Source organism: Aotus nancymaae, unplaced genomic scaffold, assembly GCF_030222135.1.
Source record: "Aotus nancymaae isolate 86718 unplaced genomic scaffold, 86718_ANA_hifiasm-v0.15.2.pri h1tg000032l_0, whole genome shotgun sequence".
In the NCBI taxonomy this organism is placed as follows: Eukaryota; Metazoa; Chordata; class Mammalia; order Primates; family Aotidae; genus Aotus; species Aotus nancymaae.
In genome coordinates, this window is record NW_026988445.1 from 7,506,361 (window position 1) to 7,528,183 (window position 21,823).

Genomic DNA, 21,823 nt, shown 5'->3' on the forward strand with positions numbered 1-21,823 from the left:
GTAATGACACTTAGCTAAAAACACAAGCACATTTTAGAGCTGTACAAAACTATTTTCTTTCTTTATATCCTTGTTCTATAAGCTTTTTTCTGTTTTGAAAATGTATTTTTCTTTTACTTTTCAAACTTTTTTGTTAAAAACAAAGACACAAACACATACATTGGCCTAGGCCTACAGAGGGGGAGGGTCATCAATATCACTGTCATCTACGACCACATCTTGTCACAGTAGAAGTTGTGCAGGGGTAACGGCAGGCATGGAGTGGTCATTTCCTATGACAACAATGCCTTCTTCTGGAATACATCCTGATGGATATAGCTGAGGTTGTTTCACAGTTAACTTTTTTTTTTTATTAAGTAGGAGTATACTCTAAAATAATGATTAAAAAGTATAGTGACAGTAAATACACAAATCAGTAACAGTCATCTATTATCATTATCAAGTACTGTGCACTGCATATAATTGTACATGCTATACTTTCATATGACTGGCAGCATAGTTAGTTTGTTTAGATCAGCATCACCACAAACATGTGAGTAATGCATTGCACTCTAATGTTATAATGGCTGGGTCACTTAAGGATAGGGCTTGTTTAGCTCCAGTATAGTCCTATGTGACCACTGTCCCACATGCAGTCAGTTGTTAATCAAAATATCATTATGCTATATTCTCTTCAGCAAAGTTCCCCAGATATCTCCCCCCAAAATTATTTTTCCCATTATTTCTTTTTCTCCAAATTGTACTGCAAATTGAGAGTATGTGGAAGATAAATAGTTTTATAAAATGTGTTCCTATTATTTATTGTGTCAGAGAAAGAGCACAGTGAATTTACGGCTGAATTACTGAATGCTAGAAAATACCACCCCAATTTTTCTGTGAAAATAAACCCCAGAGTTGCAGGAAAACTTCAGCTTTTGTACGGTAGATACATATGAGCATTCATAAACCCTGGATTTCTTAGGCCACTGAATCAACTCTCTTTGTGGGTTTCCAAAAACCCTCGGAGGAATCTTCTGGAGTGTCAATCATTGAAGCCAGAGAATACAAGGTCATTTTAAATAAGACCACTTATTAATCCCCCCAGCAACACACCTCTTTTTTTTTTTATTATTATTAAAATGTACCCATCACATAAACTTGGTACATTTTCCCAAAGAGTTTATAACATGGAACCTCTGGCCAAGGTCAGTAACAACACTAACATAATCTGCTAGCTTTAGTCAACCCCTGTCTGCTCCATGTACAGAGATTAAATACTTCACGCCAGGATGAAGCCCCAAAACTCACCCTCTGCCAAACCAAGAAAGCTGCAAATATGGACTGGATACGCCTCCGCTTATTTGTTAAATATAACTATGCCTGGGAAAAACTAGGTCATTAATATCTCTTTAATGCCTCTTAATGTATCAGGCCTATGTTACCTTCATTAATTGTGGTATGTTGTTTATGGAAAACCTTTTTAGGGCTTCTGATCCATTCCTGCATTCGAATATTCATTCACTAAATATTTGTCTCCATTTTACAGATGAGAAGACAGGTTGGTAGAGAATAAGCTTCAATAAGTAATTTGCCCAAGATCACACAATCAGCTAATCAACTGCAGAGTAGAGACTCAAAGTTAGACAGATATGACTCCAAATTCATGTTCTTTCTATCATTCGGAGCTTCCATCAGGCTCATCTGAGGCCCCCATACATATTTCTGAGTCCTATCCTGTATCATTGAATCAGAATTTTCTTTGGTGGAACCGAAAATCTATTTTAACAGGAGTTCCATGTGATTTTGATTTGTACCTTGGTTTAGGAACAACTAAAACACACAGTAGTTTTTCAACTTCTATCATAACTGGTCCAAAACACCTTATAAGTAATAATTCATTTGACAAGTATTTATTAAGCACCTACTATGTGTTAGGCATTGTTTAAGGTATGACAGTAAACAAAACACAAGCATTTCTGCCCTCATGGAGCTTATATTCTAGTGTGGAAATGAAGGCAGGCCACAAGTGACAGACAAAAACATAGTAAGTAAGTACATTCTGCATTTTATTAGGAGAAGGTAAATGCTAAGAAGACAATAGAGCAGTGTAAGGTGATAAGGAACGGTGGGGTGGGGGGAGTACATTAAATAAGGTGGTCAAGGTTGTCTTCTGTGCAAAGATGAGATTTTAAGGAGGTGGGGAATGTGCCATGTGCTTGCCTGGGTAAAATCACCAGGCAGATGGAGTAACTAGCGCAAGGGTGCTAAGGCCTCTAAGTGTGTACCTAGTGCATCTAAGAACTATCAAGGAGACCAGTGGAGGTGGAGGAAATGGGCGAGAGAAAGAAGTGAAAGCTAAAGTCAGCAAAGTAATAAAGGGAACAGCCAGGTGAGCTCATGCTGGGTCTTACAGGCTATTGTAAGTACTTTTACTTTTTCTCTGAGTGAAATGGGAAACAACTGTCAGGGACTGAGGGAAAAAGTTGTAAGTTCTGATAAATAAAAAATGAAGAATTCCATTTATAAAAGCTAGAGGAAGATTTTAAAATATATGTCATCCAGACTCCTCTGCAAAGGCAGGTGTTTTTCTACATTACTTTAGGAAAACTCATCAATTTCACACAAAAGCAGCCTTTATTATTCTGCAGTCACTCATCCATTTAATGCATTCATTAACCAAATATTCATCAATCTCACAGGCTACCCTGTATAAGGTGCTTGCTAAGTGCAGAAGGCTTTCTGGGATTTATAACTTGGTCCCCAAGGTGTTCATGGGTCTTAGTAGCAATGCATGTGGTCCAGCTTGCCTGTGAAGTAATTGTTTATTCCCAACCTACTTACATTCATTGTAATTAAACCCCCTTTCCTGTGGCTGATTGTCAAAGGTGACGTAGCCGGTCAAGGTGGTCACCAGCTCTAAGTCTGTGACAAGCCATGGCCAGCAGTCTCTTCTAAAGGTTTATTAGAAGAGAAAGATATTATATGCCCAAGTTTATATGAATGGAGAGACTGGAGATTATTGTCAGAGAAGAGAGGAATTTTTCTTGTGTGTTCCACAGGTGAAGATGGAAGAAGAATACAGTGATGCCTGGGACTCTTGGGGAGTAGACGGGAAGCATGTGTTAGCTAACTGCTTTTGCTTATGTAGTATGTATTTTGAACTTCATTGCTAATGAATAGGGAAATGCTTCAGAGCAATAGCAAAACATGGAATGAAGGCATGCCAAAAAGAAAAAATCTGAACATAGTGACTAATTCTTTTAAAATGATTTAGCTCACAGACTTCACAGGTAGTGGAAATAGTGTGGTAATGTACAACATAACAGAATAATAGTCACCTCAGTTTTCTTACTCAGAAGGGATAAATAGGCAGGGACAAAATATTTGAGTAATATCTTATCAATGCTTTCAAGCAAGGACATTTCAATGGTCACATTTAAAAGATTTTTCTTTGTGGTTTACATCCAGACCAATTAATCTATGCTGACTTCATAGCATAATTTTTTCGTTTTATAAATACATCAATCTAATGGACAGTTGAAACACATCTCACCTCCCCTATTCACTTTTTGATTCCTAGAGATTTAAATTGATAAACTGATTTTTTACTTTTATAAGACATGCTGACTACAAACATATCATACTATGAAGAAGTAGAAATTTTCTGATATAGAGGCATCATTTTCTAAATATGTTCTTGCATTTTATATTGAAGAATGAAGATAAATGGAAAGTGACTAGAAATCATATAAATACCAAACTGCTATCTCCAAGAAGTGACAAAAATATGAACAAACTTTTTAAAAAAAATTGTTTAGATGGGCTATAATACTTGGTTGAGAGTTGAAGACCTACTGACAACGGAATTTCTCTAAATCTCAAGCCTAGATATTACTGATGAAAAATGGGCAAAAAGGCTAGATTCTGGCCTCCCTCCAGTTATTGGCAGAATCCAGAGGGAAGTGCCGTGGTGTAACATCAAAGTATCCACTTCACTCAGTCAGAGATGCCAAGTGGTTCTATTGAAGTGGTGTCATTGTTTGGGGTAAATATCTGAGATTCACTGTCTTATGGCCATGAAAAAATTAGGATGCAGACTCACAAAGCGTGAAGTTAAGAGTGGAAGTTTAATAGGTGAAAGAAAGAGAAGAGCTCTCTCTGCTGAAGAGAGAGGAGTCCTGAAGAAATGTGTTGCTGCTTTTGCAATGAAAGGCGAAAGTTTTATGGATGAGCTTGAGGAGGTGGTGTTTGATTTACATAGGGCATGAAAAATAGGTTGGACCAGGTGTGCCATTTGTATAAGGCATGAAAAACTGGTTAGGACTGGGTGTGCCATTGCATAGCTCACAAAAAGACTGGCCACCCCACCCTAATCTTTTATTGTGCAGATGGTTCTCTACGTCGCTGGTGCCATGTTGCCTGATTTTTTACAAAGAAAAGGGAAGATGGAGTCTCTATGTTGAACATCCCTGGCTTCCAGGTACCTCTTTTCTACTGGCACAGCTATCGCCATTCACCCGTGCTAGCTTCCAGCTTGCTTATCTACGTTTGTAGATAGATTTTTCAGGTTGCTCTTTGTTAGAAAATAAACGATTTGGGGGCTGCTTTTTTTTTGTTGCTGTTAAAAAGGAAATTCACTGAGGACTCTGTTGCCCTTACTATTTGCCTAATAATTTATTTCTATCTCCTGTATCACTATGACAAGAGGAAACAAACAAGAAAAGAAGGGCTCACCTGTCTGGTACATACGTGGTGCTGCTGTTTGTTTATTTATTGGGCACTTTTTTTTTTTTTTTTTTTTGAGACGGAGTTTCGCTCTTGTTACCCAGGCTGGAGTGCAATGGCGCAATCTCAGCTCACCGCAACATCCGCCTCCTGGGTTCAGGCAATTCTCCTGCCTCAGCCTCCTGAGTAGCTGGGATTACAGGCACACACCACCATGCCCAGCTAATTTTTGTATTTTTAGTAGAGACGGGGTTTCACCATGTTGACCAGGATGGTCTCGATCTCTTGACCTCGTGATCCACCCGCCTCGGCCTCCCAAAGTGCTGAGATTACAGGCTTGAGCCACTGCGCCCGGCCTATTGGGCACTTTTTTTTTGAGATGGCGTTTCACTCTTATTGCCCAGGCTGGAGTGCAATGGTGTGATCTCGGCTCACCACAACCTCCGCCTCCCCAGATTCAAGCGATACTCCTGCCTTAGCTTCCCGAGTAGCTGGGATTACAGGCATGCACCATCATGCCCAACTAATTTTGTATTTTTAGTAGAGACAGAGTTTCTCCATGTTGGTCAGGCTGGTCTAGAACTCCCGACCTCAGGTGATCCACTCACCTCGGGCTCCCAAAGTGCTGGGATTACGGGCATGAGCCACCGTGCCCGGCCTATTAGGCACTTTTAAGTGACATTTTGTGAAGATTCTGTGGGACATGGAAGAACTTCCTCTTGGGAGTTAGCTTGTGCTAATCCCCACAGCACAAATGGGGATTAATGTGTGCTCATTGATTCACGCTGGATGAAGTGTTTCTTTTCTGAAGGCCATTTTTCCTTTGACATTTTCTGTATTTCTAACTAAAAGACCAGCTCTGTGAGGTTAAAGGATTATAATCATTTGCATTTATATTTTTCTGCATGCATTGAAGAGCATTTAAAAATATTGCCAAAGACTATACATTTAATTTAGAAATATGAACTTAATTAGCTAATGTTCATCTTTAACAATTTCTAAGGCTGAAATGCTAATCTCTTTCTTTTCTTATGAAACTAATGTTCAGCTCACACCGGCTTGATATCTGACTCATTTTCTCAGTGCAGTGATGGGTGGCCACCTGCCAAGAAATGATGCCTAATACTGCAGATAAAGGAAAGGTAAACTTTTGAAACCTCTTTGCAAAAGGCACAATTCTAGTATTTTGAATGAGGTAGAACTTCGGCTATGAAGAAATGAAGAGATCAGCAAATCATTTTCCCCTAAACAACTATAAAGCTGGACAAATTTGATGAAAACAATTATCCCAGTGACCTGGAAATCTTCCAAGGCATCCTGTGAAAACCAGCAGCTTTGCTTTGCAGGAGACTGACTTTATTTGGAGTGGAAGAAGGAAAACCCATACCCAGCAGCAAATGAGAAAACTCTGCCACTCTCCTAAACTAAGGTTGCAGTCCCTGTTGGGGTGTAAGTAGAATACCAGAGGGTTAGACAGGGAGATCCTGGAAACGAGATAGTCATTGAGGGCCTTAATAAGCGTTTCATACACCCCTGGCTCTCTGGAAGCTTCTACACTTATGCAGGAGAGACTGAGAGGGCCTGGCAGAAAGAAAGAATTGGGGCTGATTTTCAAACTGCCTAGACTTAGAATGCAACCCTGTAAACCAAACACAGATCCACAGAGAGTAGAAGCCTTATTGACTACAGGTGTTGGAGCACAACTCGTGACCAGTCATTGGCTGACCACTAAGCTACGCAGACACAGAGATGACCCCTAATCTGAGCCAGGTGACAGATTCTACTGCTTAAGTCTAGGTTAGTTCATTTTAAAACAAGAAAAAGGGGCCGGGCCTGGTGGCTCACACCTGTAATCCCAGCACTTTGGGAGGCCGAGGTAGGCGGATCACCTGAGGTCAGGAGTTCGTTACCAGCCTGGCCAACATGGTGAAACCCCATCTCTATTTAAAAAAAAAAAAAAATACTGAGTACAGTGGTACTCACCTATAATCCCAGCTACTTGGGAGGCTGAGGCAGGAGAATCACTTGGAGTTGGAACTCGGGAGGTGGAGGTTGCCGTGAGCCCAGATGGTGCCATCGAGCCTGGGAAACAAAACAATACTCTGTAAAAAAAAGGTGGGGAAGTAAACAAAAAATCCACCAATAATAAAAATCCTCAGGAGAAAAAAAAAGAAAGAAAGAAAATTAGAATCAGAATTGCTGTATTATCAAAAATGTCCAGTTTTCAAAAAAAAATTATAAGACATGCTAAAAAGCAGAAAAGTGTGAACCATACTCAAGGGAGAAAAAAATCAGTCAATGGAAAGAAACTCTGAGAGGTCCTATAATTGGATTTAGCAGACAGCCACTGTATTAAAGAACCAACAGAGAATACGACAATGACTCAATATGTAGAGAATATCCATAAAGAAATCAAATCTGTTTAAAAGCACCAGATAAAAATTTTTAATACCATGTGTTAAGATTATTTACTATATTTTGCTCTCCACATGAGCTCACTTTCTGGATAATTGCAAAGTTAAGTAATCGCCTGGAAAAGGTAAACATTTTTAAAGTTCTTAAAAGGAGGCTTAACTTACTTGATACAACTGCAATAAAATAGCAGTTTGAATCAACATACAATCTTTCTTGTATCTATCAGATGATGTCATGCAGAGCTGCCAACACACACTTTTTGATGTAAGACTTTCTCAATATACTTCATTCATAATCAGAGCCCTAACTGTGATATAATTTTTCCATAATCTCTGAATAAATAAATAAAAGTATGTTGACTTTGATTTATTTGTGTTTTTCTTAGGCACCTAATGACGACAGCTTAGGTTAGGAAGAGTCAATTTATAGGTGTGATAGAATTAAACGGCTAATGACTGAGGTGGTGAGGCATTTTAAATTTTAAACTAACAAGCTGAATTCCTTCAATATTTATACCTTACTTTGGGCTCATAATTTGCCGCTGAACTTCTGATCTTTCTTCTCAAACAGAATTGTTTCTCTGTGAGCAAGAACCATACATGTTGTCCTCTTTCTATGCCTCCTACAGTGGTTTCTGTATGTGTGTGTGTGGCGGGGGGGTTGTTTTGTTTTGTTTTTTGAGATGGTGTCTCACTCTGTCGCCAGGTTGGAATGCAGTGATGCGATCTTGCTCACTGCAACCTCTGCCTCCCGGGTTCAAGAGATTCTCCTGCCTCAGCCTCCCGAGGAGCTGGGACTACAGGCACCTCCGCAACCACACCCAGCCAATTTTTTATATTTTTAGTACAGACGGGGTTTCACCATATTGGCAGGCTAATCTCAAACTCCTGACCTCGTGATCCACCTGCCTCAGCCTCCCAAAGTGCTGGGATCACAAGCATGAGCCAGCACACCCGGCCCTGTATGTGTTTTGTAAAGTTTTGCTGATGGCGTAGCTGTAAAGGAATGAAGACAAACTTGTGTGTAGAATTTGAGCCACATCTTGAAAATGGAAAGAATTTTTAACAAAAATGCAGTGAAGTGGGATAGTGGAGTCAATCCTTTCAGGCACCGAAAACAGCATGCCCAAATGCAGAACAGAAGGAAAGCACACTGATGTAGGGGCCCAACAGCCCGACTAGTTCATCAGGGGTTCGAGGGTGTGCAAGAGGACACCCAGAAATGATAAAACAGAAGACCTCCCTCTTACCTTTCAACTGAGGAAAACTTGAAGCATGAAAGGGTTAGTTTTGGTTTTTTGTTTGTTTGTTTTTGAGACTGCCTCTCTCTGTCGCCCAGGCTGGAGTGCAGTGGCACTATCTCAGCTCACGGCAATCTCCGCCTCCCAGGTTCAAGTGATTCTCCTGCCTCAGCTTCCCAAGTAGCTGGGATTACGGGCCCCCACCACCACGCCTGGCTAATTTTTGTATTTTTAATAGAGATGGGGTTTTGCTACGTTAGCCTGGCTAGTCTCGAACTCCTGACCTCAAGTGATCTGCCCGCCTTGGCCTCCTAAAATGCTAGGATTACAGGTGTGAGCCCCTGTGCCTGGCCAGTTTTGTATTTTTTTAAGAATTAAAGTGGTATTGATCAGCATAGTTCAGGAAGTAGGTTCTATTTTATATGCTGAGTTTTAAGGATTCAGTCTCTAAAAGCAAAGAGATGGATTTTCCTTACACTATCATATGAGATCACTGAGGATGACTTGTTAAAAGTTTATATGCCCTCCTCTTATATGAAGCTTTGAAAAATGATTTTACTGCTAATTATTATTATTATAAGTTTTATATACTATTCTTCAAAGGTAATGCTCATTTCTTTAATATCACCCAATCAATATGAGTTATTTTTCATAAGTCATTCCTATTGTCCCTTCGGGCTGATGAAAATCTTGACATAAACCTAAAGGAAAATATGGTTTTTCTCAAATGTGATTTTCAACAAAAGTTCTCTATTCTCTTCTCTCTTCCCTGCCTACAATTGGGACCCAAACTCCTCCCCAGCCTCCATCCAATTTTGTTTTCTGTATTTTGGAATATGTATTAGGAAAAGAAATGCAAGTCTTTTCTGACTGATCTCACCCCACAGCAAGCTTTCCCTCATCTCAAATGTCCTTGACCCCAATGTCTGTAACTACTACATGGGCTCCGATTTCCTTGTGTAACCGCCTAATAGTCTTCAGGGACATCCTTTAGTCTTCCCACTGGTTCCCAATTTCCTGGAGAGCAAGGACAGTGTCCTCCACTTCTTCTGTATACGCAGTGTAATCTTGTATGGTGTAGACATGATGGTTAACGAAATGCACAAACACGGGAAAGGCATTCATAATTTTCTGTATATTCAGAAATATAGACTATATTATATCAACTCTAATCTATATTTTCCTCATCAAATTTTAAGTTGATTTGCCTTGATCAAATGAAAATATTTAACAGCAAAGTCAATTTCAGAGAACATTTTCTTCTAAAAGCAAATTATAAGTCTATCATAAATATTAAAAATATTTCCATAGAGTAGATCAAGAATGTACTGTTTATTAAGGTAATCTATAGGTAAAAAAATTATATATTTTATTTCAAAGAATTAGCACTTTAAGTATTAAAATATTAATATAGAGTTAAGTATATAAATATATTATACATTTAATATATGCTAAAAATAATATTTAAAATATTAAACCCACCTAATGCTCAAGATTCTAGACCCTAGCTTCATTCTTTTCTCCTGAGACACTAAAACAGATCTTGCACACTTGAACTTTATCTGTTGCAATTTTAACTACTTTTTAAAAGGAAAATTTAAGTGTTTCCTTCCAGAGAATTGGAGCAAACAAAATTAAAGCCATCATCTGTGATCTTTTACCTCGACTAGTAGAAAAGGGTAATCCTAATGTAATTATTGAAACAGTGATGATATAGAATATAAAAATAATGTTCACTGCAGCTCCCTCCCTGCTCCCCAGCTGGCCTTTGGAGCGAGGTAATTTCCAAACCAATTTGCCTCTCAAGTCACTTCATCTTTCAGCTAGGCCTGCTTGAAAGAAAAAAACATTAATTGGATTTGCCATTGTGTCTTGGACTCTTTTGGTGACAATTTTCTGTGACGAGGAAAATAGTTGCTAATTCATTGCTTCAGGAAATGAAGGCCTAATAGCTTCACATCTGGTAAATTACGGCCTTCCTGCTCCTCAAGGCAGCAGCGGTACATAAGGCATTATTTGGAATTAAAGGAAAAAAACAGCAAAGGAAATCAATTTTACATTTGCAGTGGACTCTTTTAAAAAAATTAAGATTTATAAGCCAAGAACGTTTCTTTATAAAAGCATCCATTGTCTAAGGCATATAATTGAGTCAGCCAGAGGGTAAATTGAGCAAAAACCCTTCCAATATCTTAATGGTAATTCTGAGAAGTCACTGTAGAGGTAAATCACGTGGCACAGCTTCTTGCCCCTGGGTGTGAGCCATGTGTAAATTGTGCAAATGTAACGATACAGTCTTTTAGGCTTTTGGGGAATATGACAAATAAAGATTGACTTGACTTTGAGTAGAGATCATGTTGCATACTGGATGGGAAATTCAGTTCGGCCCCATTTTTACATGATGCCTAGACAGATCGGTTTGCAAAAGAAGTATGGAAGAGGAGAAGAACGGGGGAAATTTCCCCAAAGGACACATACGGGACACTGCAACCTTCTTTATGAAGAATTACAAGAGTGCAGGTATGGAAATCGAGATGTCTCACCCCAGTTATGTCCCTATGGCAGGATTGATGGTGAATGGCTTTATCACATCAAGACCAAGTTGCACCATGGACTTGTGAAATTATCCCAATGACTTCCATATTTGTCCCTATCTAGTTCATAAGGAAAAATGAACCATGATAACCAAAGAGGCAAACTGGAGAATTTCAGCAGTAGAAGTCAGAGGTCTGGCAAAAACAAATGTCATATCTAGAAGGTTCTGGTCCTTAAAGATGAGGGCTCTTTTTATCCTGGCAGAACAGTGACCACCACAATCACAGCTTGGAATTTACTTCCACCTAATCCTCTGTAATCCCCAATTGGAGCAATTAATTTTACAAGGGGTCGTGCTCCCTTTCAGTGGTATTTCTATTGAGAGCTTAATGATGTGTCCATTATGATGCATTTCGACAGCTCCTTTCACCCAGAGCTGAGAATATGCATTGATTATGATCAGCAATTTTGGTGTTGTAAATGGGGTGTAGCTGAAGCGTTTCCTTGATCACAGAGCACAGAACAGCATAGAAAGGGAGAGAGAAAGGGAGAGACAGATGTGGGTTTAGAACTCATTCCACTTAACTAAACATGGTCCTTGTCATACAGATGACACAAACAAGAAGTGAAGTGGGAAGCAGAGTGGATACTAAAATCAGAAGCTGGAAAACAAAAAGAGTCTGACGCCTCACACGCTATCTTTGTCTTATTCACTTTATCCCACAACCACTAAATGATCCATGTTCAGATGTCTGCTCACCTGAAGGCATTTAACAAATTGACTTAAATAATTGACATATTTTTCCTAACCTCCCTTCATCTCCTAATATTAGGAAATTATCATTGCAATTTTTTAAAAATCTTTTTTTAAAAGTCGAGGTAAAAACAATTTTTTTTTTTTTAAATTTCCGAACAAAGCTTTGAAAATTAATTCAATTCACTGGCTTTTGTCCAAAAACAAATCTAGGGACTTCAAATAAGTTAAACTTTTCCAGATCCACTGTTTCCAAGGAGATGAAGAATTTTTATTGTTGTTGTTGTTATTATTTTTTAGAGGAAATATGAGGGAATACAGAAAGATGTAAAATATACAACTTTAAATATTATTCAAAAGTTTAAATCCAGCACAACTTTAAAAATTGTTTTTATATTTATTATCTCATTTTATCTTCCCAGCAACCTTATGATGTGGCTAGTGCCAACATCCTCATTTCTCACATGAGAAAACTGAGGCCTGGATTGCTGTGTAAGTCATTTTGCCAAGGATCTTAACAAAGGCGAACTAGAACACTAGAACATAACCCACCCCGGACTCTTTTCCATAAACCACATTGCTGCCAGGTCTCTTGCTTCCCTTTGTGGCAAGTTAAGCCTCTTTTGGTCTGAGGACTCATAATGTGTCCCAGGCATCTTAAGTGGTATATAGGGAGAGAAGGAGAAAGAGAAAGGAGAGATAGGAAAAAAAAAATTAAGTTTTTACTATGTGGCAGGTTTATTCAAAGACTTTATATGTAAGAATTCATTTAATCATCGCAAGATTACAATGTATGTCCGGCTGTCTGGGAGTATGTTACAGATGAGAAAATATCCAAAGAGGGTATGGAACTTGCCCGAGTACACACAGCTCGTGAGTGATGGGGCTGGGGTTTGAATGGAGGGAAGTCAGTCTCTTGAGGCATTACTCATTGTACTTTATTCCCTCTCTTAAGTCAGTGAAATTCCTTTTTATCTCTCTCAATTTTGAGCACAACTTTTGTCACATAAAAATCACACACATACACATGCAAACAAACCACGTTTCATGGACTGGGAAAGAAGGGAGGACACCCTGCCATCTTGCCTACTTGCCTGTTGCCTAGGACCGGGTTTTATGGCCTCCCCAGTATTGACATTTGCACCTAGATAATTCCTTGTTGTGGAAACTGTCCTGTGCCTTGTAGGATGTTTAGCAGCATCCTTGGCCTCTACCCTCTAGATGTTGGTAGTGCCCCTCAATTGTGATCATCAAAAATGTCTCCAGACATTTCCAAATATCCATGGCAAAAGGGGTAGGGGGATGGAAAATCACCTCAAGGTTGAGAACTTCTGGCCTAGGGCATGAAAAGAGGTATAGCCTTGAAAGGAATCCAGTGTCAAGAATGCTCCTGTGTGACTGCCTTTTCTCGATGCAGTCTGGAAAAGAGCATGAAGGGCTTGTGCATTTTTGCATCCTCTGCCAACAGCTAGGAGATAACACTTGTTGGGTTAATGTCCTTGCATCCAGGCAATATTCTGACTACATGGGAAGAGGACTGTGGGTGGGCAGGGGATTCCCAACAGGGAGAGGATGGCATAGTAGGCACTAATGTTCCCATATGACTATATGTATATTTAGTGGAAATATTAGAAACATTAGAAACACTTCGCATGTTTCTGAAAAAATAAAGAAATGAGGCTCGCCATCAGGTAATAGATCCAATCCGCAGATGAACTGAGATATGGCAAGGCCCCCCCGAGCCAGGAGCTGACTTCAGAATAATGTTGCTTTGATGTCAAGCTGTAAAGACATTGGATGAAAAAAATCCAGAACCTGCTTATCTTTCAGCATGGGAGACGTTTGTGTGTTTTCTGAGTCATCTGAAACACGGAGTGTAGGATTTTCCTGATGGATAAGGAAACCTGATGTACTCATTTATTATAACAATGAGGTCATTGGAAGACCCATAAAACTGAAGTCTGCTATCCAAGTTCAGATCTAGTTTGTTATTCAGATAATGGTTCCAAGCTTATTTAACAAGCCAGTTTTGACAAGTCGAATTTTTTTATAGGATGTTTGTTTAATTGTAGCATGGCCATCCTATCATAACAGTATTTTCAACTATGCAGAGAAAACCAAAGTCAAAAGGATTTTTCACAGTGAGATTTACATGTCCTTCAAATGAAAATTCTGAGTCATATTTTCGTCAGACTCATTTTAATTTTCAATAAAGGAAAAGACTCCAAAATATCCACAGGCATTTCTAAAAGCCACATCAGAAAAAGAGAAAAAAAATGGGGTAGAAGGAATTACAGATAGGCTCATACGTTTAAGAGAGCTCAAGATGACTGAAAATCTGATTACAAAAATATGAAATGTCTTAACTTCTTTCACCAAGGTGAGGTGGCAGAATAGAATAAATATTACGTAGACAGATGATTCTCAAGGAAAGTCTCCAAAAACGTTTTTAAAGTTTATAGGTGAATGCCATTTTCATAGCTTTCTACTACAACACGAAGTTTGCAGGCTTTAGAGCCGTGCAGACTGCAGTCCAAAACCCTTCTGGAGCTTCACTGAGCCTCGTAACATTTCTAAGCCTCATTTCCACGTGTAAACAGGCAGATAATACCTATTATATAAGGCTTTTTGATGCCTAAAGGATGTATTTTTAAAACTTAACAAAATACTTGAGTTGGAATAGAAGCTATTATTATAACATTATTATTCCTAATATCTTTATGACAGCTCATTTAGACAACTGGATATCTGCTGTTCCAGGATTTGAAACTCCAAATTATTCCTCCCATCACACTATATTTTTACCTATTTTATTGAGATATATGCAGGTGGGGAAGGGAGGATGAAGGGATAATGTCTAATTTTTTCACATTCATTGGAATCACATTAACAATTTGCTTATTACCACATTATGCATTCTGAACAACATATATGTTTAGTCTAGGAAAAGGCATACAAGTTGATTTCCATAAGCATCATATCACAAATAATAACAACACAATCTACTCTCATATTTATTGATTTTTTTGCCAGTTTCAGAAAACATCCATCAGCTCTTTTTAGGACCCTCTGCAAAAAGACTCTAACATTTAAAAAAGACAGATGGTAAGCCGGGCATGGTTGCTCATGTCTGTAATTCCAGCACTTTGGGAGGCCAAGGCAGACAAATCACCTGAGGTCAGGAGTTCAAGACCAGCTGTGGCCAACACGGCAAAACCCCATCTCTACTAAAAATACAAAAATTAGCCAAGTGTGGTGGTGGGTGCCTGTAATCCTAGCTACTTGGGAGGCTGAGGAAGGAGAATTGCTTGAACCCAGGAGGCAGAGGTTGCAGTGAGCCAAGATTGCACTGCTGCACTCCAGCCTGGTTGGCAAGGGGAGACTGTCTCAAAAAAATAAAATAAATAATTAAAAAGACAGATAGTAAAGGAATGAGACTTCACGAATTAATTTTAAAGAAATACTCAGGGTGATTGAGATGACATTCCATTATGTTCCCCTGATTAGGATGGGCCTGGCAGTTTGATTCATAGAACACTATGTAGAAAGTATCTTTGCTTTTGGCATGGAATTAGTTAAGCTGGCATGTAAACAGGTGCAATTAATATCTCCCTCTTCTACCCTGTGTCAGTAACTTAAAAAGCAAAAATAAAGAAAGAAAGGCAATTATTAATCCATAAAGACAAACAGAACTGGGAAAAAGACAATAGTAGATAAAAGATATATTTGAAAATTGGAAAACAGTAAAATAAAATAGGCAAAAATCTAAATAAGGTAAATCTAAGCACTTACTATCAAGGAAATAATAAGTGAGTTAATTCACCCTGTAAAACCCCAGAAAGGCTAAGAATTGGAGGACTTAGTTTCAGAAGCAAGTTTGGTTTCAGGGGAAGGTTTGGAACCAAGTTTCTCCCTCCACTGCATGCAGCTGAGCAACTACTATAGGACCACCCTCCCCAACACACACACACAGAGGCAGATGAGACTGGAGAAGGTTCATTCTCTCTAGAGACCAGACAGGGGAGAACTCTAGGAAAAATGAAACTGTCTCCCCTCAGTCCTACCCTCTCACCTGCTCCCAGGATGCCAGTTGTCAAACTTATGCTGGTCCCTCCACACCCATTATCATGCTCCACCTGGCAGAAATTAGATTTTTTCTTTTTTTCTGAAAAAAGACTCTAGATAAATATTTGGAACTCCTCAATGCAAAGGGGAGGTCATCCCCACAGACCCTGCAGTGATCCCTGAGAATCAGCACCTCTGCTCATAGGTACAGTAGTTCCAGCAGTGTTTTAGCCACTCTTTCTTAGATGTACATGGACAGACAAGAATAACCAGACATTGGAGGAAAATGTGCAACATGAGCATGGAGACCAAACCCTAGAAAACAAGCAAATGACTAGACACAGAGGACTTAGATGAATAAAGTCAATGCAGACATTGAAAGAAACTTTCAAAAATCATAACATCCTCAAAGATACCTAGGGAAACAAGTCTGTAATATAGATACTGGTTACCATGAGAAAGGAACAGAAGCAAATAAGAACTCCTGTCTATAAAAACTATAAAAAGTAAAATACAAGCATTAAATAGAAGATTGTAAGAGAGGACCAAGCAACGCTCAAAAGTAGAACAAAAAGAAAAGAGAAGTGGAAGGGAAAAAGATAAGAAAAAATATGTCATAGATCTTGTGAGCTCTGCAGCTACCAATTAGGACTTCCAGAAAGAAAAGAGAGAAAATGAAGGGGAAATATTACTGAAGAAGTAATTTTAAAAATTTTCAGACCGAAAGATATGTGTCTTCCCATTAAAAGAGCAATGGAGCAGCTAGCACAATGAATGACAAAAAGCAAAATCCCAGGTAGGTCATGGCAAAATTTAGAACACTTGAAATCAAGAAGAGATCCTAGAAGTTTCCAAAGGGGAAGGGGAAAACACAGTCAAATACAAAACAATGGTCTTAAATTTCCTTCTCTCTCTTTTTTTTTTTTTTTTTGAGACAGAATGTGGCTCTTGTTGCCCAGACTGGAGTGCAATGGTGCGATCTTGGCTCACTGCAACCTCTGCTTCCTGGGTTCAAGCGATTCTCCTGCCTCAGCCTCCTGAGTAGCTGGGATTACAGGCATGCACTACCATGCCCGGCTAATTTTTGTATTTTTAGTAGAGGTGGGGTTTCTCCATGCTGATCAGGCTAGTCTGGAACTCCCGACCTCAGGTGATGTGCCCGCCTCGGCCTCCCAAAGTGCTGGGATTACAGGCCTGAGCCACCATGCCCATCCTCTTGAATTTCTTAATAGCAACTAAATCTTAGAAGACAATGGAACAAAGTCTGAAAAATTCTGAGTGACAGTGATTTTCAACTGAGAATTCTTTTTCCAAAAAATCAAATGTAAGAGTAACATTTTTTATTTAAAAGAATTTTGTCATGCCAGAAATATAAGTGCTTCAGCAAAACAACAGAGTAAACCAACAAAGAAAATGCAAAAATTGCTGTCTATCATATGAGAGATGAAGGGAGAGTTCATGATTACTGCAGAGTGCATAGTGGGTCTAGAGAATAATCCGCCATAAAGGAATGAAAATTATCATTATAAGCTGAAATTATCCATCTTTCTCTTGGTGGGGCTCTAAGAAAGAGAAAAATGGGGGATGAGGAGATGGAGTGAATGTGCTTGGGTGAATGGATTGTTGATAGGCCCTTGGCAGACATGAGGAAATATTTGGAAAATAATTACTACAAGGCAGCACAGAATGTTGAAGTGATTTATCCTGTGTCATATGTCTAATAAATGATGGAACTAGGTTTACAACCTAGCTCTAGACTTGGTGCTCTTATCCAGCACCCAGTAGGACTTTTCAAGCAAGTGACAACAGGGCATGTTCTTTGCCATGTTAATTGTGATGTAACTGTGACAATAATATGGTTAAAAAAAAAAAAAACCAATTCTGTGTAACTTTATTGAGAGATACTGTTTAGGGTAGGGGCAAAGATCAATATTCTCATCATCCATACCTGGAATTATCAATGAGGAAATAGCAGTGCATGCATATGATTCACAAACATGGAGCTAAGTACGAAGCAGAGCAGCTGAAGGTATTTGCCTCTGGGAAGCAGGACCTAGGTGTGGAAAGGGATGGAAAGTGGAAAAATCCATTTTTTATCATAAGCTGTTTAGTGTTACTTGAAATTTAAGTTCTTCCCCTATTACTCTGGCTAAAATAAAATTAATAATATAATATTTTTAAATTAAAGCACAGGATTTTTATTGAAAGAGATACTGTAGTGACTGACAATTGCCTGCACAGCAAAAAATATTAGGAACCATAGAATCATTCAATTTTTAGGTCACTGTAGGCATTCCTGTACATTTTTAACAAAAAGATTGTATTGCTGCATTTGTGATCTGTTGGTAGAGCCTTAGTCATTGAGACAAGGCCTTGTACAGATCAGCTTGATCTTGTTCATATCAGAAGAGGGAGGATGCAGTTGGTGATGTAGATGTTCTATGCCTGGGCACTAGTCAGGCATTTCATACTCAGAATGAATTATTCTATGGTAATATGGTTTGGCTGTGTGTCCTCACCCAAATCTCATCTCAAATTGTAATTCCCATGTGTTGAGGGAGGGAGGTGATTGAATCATGGGGATGGTGTTCCCCATGCTGTTCTCATGATAGTGAGTTCTCAGGAGATCTGATGGTTTTATAAGACAGTCTTCCCTGCTCTTCCTCTTCTCTCTCCTTCCGCCATGTAAAACATGCATTGCTTCCCCTTCTGCCACAATTGTAAGTTCCCTAGCCATGCAGAACTGTGAGTCAATTAAACCTCTTTCCCATATAAATTACCGAGTCTTGGGTAGTATTTTTATAGCAGTGTGAAAACAGACTAATACACATGGCTTAATGAGAAAAGTCCTGATCACCAGAATCATTAGAGATCAAGCAACTCCAGAGGAGCACTCTGCCTCACTCATCCTGTTCACAAGAATAAATAATAAGTAACACAAAGGGAAAATGTTTGACGTGATGGATACCCCATTCATCCTGATGTGAATTATTACATATTACGCGCCTGTATCAAAATATTTCATGTAACCCATAAATACATATACCTACTATGTACTTACAAAAAGTAAAAAATAAATAAACAAGCAAACATTAAATGGATTCTCACAGTAAATAAAAAACTGAATAAGAAGCAGCAGCAAATATATATATGCTACATATATGCCAAGCACTGTTCTTTATGCTTTTTATGTATTAACTAATTTAATTTCACAACAACAGTATGAGGTAGGGCCTACCCTTATTGTCTCCATTTTACAGATGCAGAAACTGATATCAAAGAGATGTTAAAGACCTTACCTTGGTCCACAGGAGAGTTGGGGCTGGCTCCCAGGCCAAACTTGTAGCCTCTCCCTGCCTCCATTCGCCAACTCCCCTCTGTGCCACTGCACTGGTGCTGAGACAATGACAACAGAAGGCAAATTGGATTGGATCTTCTGTAAAGACAACTGATGCATTTGAATATGAATTTTAATCCAAGTAGTTATCAACCCAGAGGAAAAAAATGGCCCACTGAAAATACTGACATGAAATTAATGGTAATGACACTTTAAAATTATACTATGATAGTGTCTACACAGTTAAGAAGGCAAGCAAGACTAAAACTATTATGTAGAAAATTCAGATTAAAGAACTCACCACAATATTAGTAGAAAGAATACTTAAAAGGTATTTTTCATGAATAAGTTTTCAGTTGTAGCCTTTTCTTGAGGAAACAAATAAACTTTATCGATAAAGCATTTTTCTCATCTTCATCTTTAAATATACAAAGAAATAAGAAATAAATTAAAGATTAACTGAAAAACTTACTGTTTTGTGTAACGGAAGTTTTATTGGTAAAGAAGACAGACTGCTGTATAATACATTGCCAACTGAAAGCAGTCATAAAACACTAATCACATTGGAAATAAATGAGAGGGGCTTCACATGTGTTTATATCACTAGAGGGACATTAGCACAGGGTGACATTTAAAGTATCTAACACATTATTCACAATAGCCAAAAGGTGGAAACAACCCAATTGTCTATCAACAAATGGAGAGATAAAGTGTTACATCTGTACAGTGGAATATTATTCAGTCACCAAAAAGAATTGAGTACTGATGTATAGCTACCACGTGGATGAACCTTGAAAACACTATGTTAAGTGAAAACTGCTAGACATGAAAGGCCACATATTGTATGATTCCATTTACATCAAATGTCCAGAATAGGCAAATCTAGACAGACAAAATAGATCAGCGGTTGCCCCAGGGTCTGGGGGGAAGTAGGAATGGAAGATGAATGTTAATTGGTAGAAGGTTTTCTTTCGGGGACAATGAAGTTGTTTTGAAGCTAGATAGAGATGGTGGTTGCACAAATGAGAGAAAGTACTAAATATCACTGAATTATACACTTTAAAATGGTCATCTTTTTCTCCTTCCCTCCTCCCATACACAAACACACACACACACACACACACACACACACACACACACATTACTCAGAGATAGAGACAGAGTTAGAGACAGAGATAGAGATGAGGAAGAGAAAGACAGCTAGAGACATACACACATCAAAACAACCAGCTACAGTGCATTTGGAGGGCTCCAGGTCCCACAGGCAAGCAGGTAACTGAAGCTCATGGGAACCAGGTGGCCACCAGGTACTGGCCCTCTAGAGTTCCATGGATGCAGACTCTCCCACTGGGGAGCAGGAATATGGGGATGGTGCGTGACACTTGCAATAGGCTGGCTAGTGGCCTTCCTTAAAGTGACAAACTAGGGCTCCTGGTGCCATGAGATCATTTGGGGAACTAGAGGCAGGAGCTATTTACTAATTGGAAAGTTACTATTTTAATATTAAACAACAAGCATAATATTGATGAATTTCAGTTTTGATTGGAACCAAACTCAGTTTAAACTTTCAAAACAAACAATGTATCATTCTTGCTCATATGATATGAAAATAATCACAGTTTCATAGCAATAGCTATCCCTGGCTTGGGGAGGGGAGGTCAGTCAAGGTCACTAGGAAAAAAATAAAGATGCTTTTCTTTAAAATGCTTTCTCTCTGAATTTTGTAGCATCCTTCTGTAAAATACATTACACCAGACTGAGGAGTCCCCTTTCCTGAGTGAAAAGAGAAGCTGCCAGGTCTCCCAGGCACAGGCTGCGAGTGGGACAGTGTCACTGCTGCTGCATCCCACTGGTCAGAACAAGTCACGTGACACTCATCTCACCAAGAGCACCATCCAAAATTCCAAAAAATATACTTGACTTCTTCTGCACAGCCAATTTCAGCTCCATGAAGACAGCCTTTGGCTTTTGCTCCATAAAGGTTTGTCATTAGGCATGCTCCCATTTAAATCATCTTGCTTGAATGGGGTCAGGAAATGTTAATGTCTTAATACATCTGGATGATAAACATGTGTTCCTTTCCTTCTAGGGAGGGCATGCAGAAATGCACTGACACGAGTTACCTCTTGGGTTTTTTTTGTTTTTTTGTTTTTTTGTTTTTTGCCTTTGGAAATTTCTTTTTCCAAAGGCACAGGACCCAAGGGTGTGTAACTGAGATATATTTTGAAGGGCACAAGGTTAGGGAGAAAAAGGAGGTGGCAAAGAAAAATTCGATAAATATCAGAGTACATGCTATGCTTAATGCTGAAACCTGATCATTACTTAGTCTGTCCACCTCTTAATCATTGTGATCTGAGAACCAAGAAAGCCCATGAGAGGTGCGATGAGATCAAATGAGGTGATGCATGTGAAATGATTTTGTAAATTGTAAAGTGCTGTACATTTGTATTCTTATCACAGAATGGAGGCTCTGTGGGGAGTTTTTATTAGGTACTATGGAAAGAGAATATAAAAGAAATTGAAGTCACAATCCTTATGCCTAATGATCTTACAGATTAATAGCAGACAGAACATGGCAAGAGAGCTAGTGTGAGAAAAGAATATGCCACACATGTAAAAATCTATAACTCAACCCAATAGGCTGTAGAGTGTAGGCATGGTCAGAAAGTAGCATGTTGTTCAGTGAAGACTCTGCTTCAAGTAGAAAATTACCCTCAGTCCTTTCACCCACGTTATCTTTTAGATGTTTTCCTTTTTCTTGAGCTCCTGGTATTGT

At 38.9% G+C, this 21,823-nt stretch overlaps 1 protein-coding gene across 4 annotated transcripts in view; it reads left to right on the forward strand.

Moving 5' to 3' along the window:
- LYPLAL1 (lysophospholipase like 1) overlaps window positions 1-21,823 on the forward strand; it is a 131,261-nt gene that overhangs the window by 104,427 nt on the left and 5,011 nt on the right. Inside the window, exons 5-6 of one of the 4 annotated variants that reach the window (XM_012459689.3) lie at window positions 4,368-4,459; window positions 5,753-5,846. The exons of 1 other annotated variant lie outside the window; for it this stretch is intronic. In XM_012459689.3, coding sequence (XP_012315112.2) covers window positions 4,368-4,459; window positions 5,753-5,820 — 160 coding nt within the window. In that variant the 3' untranslated portion in view covers window positions 5,821-5,846. Of the gene's footprint in view, window positions 1-4,367; window positions 4,752-5,752; window positions 7,485-21,823 lie in introns of those variants that run through there. 2 more of the 4 variants (XM_012459688.2, XM_021677359.2) reach the window with 2 other exon arrangements.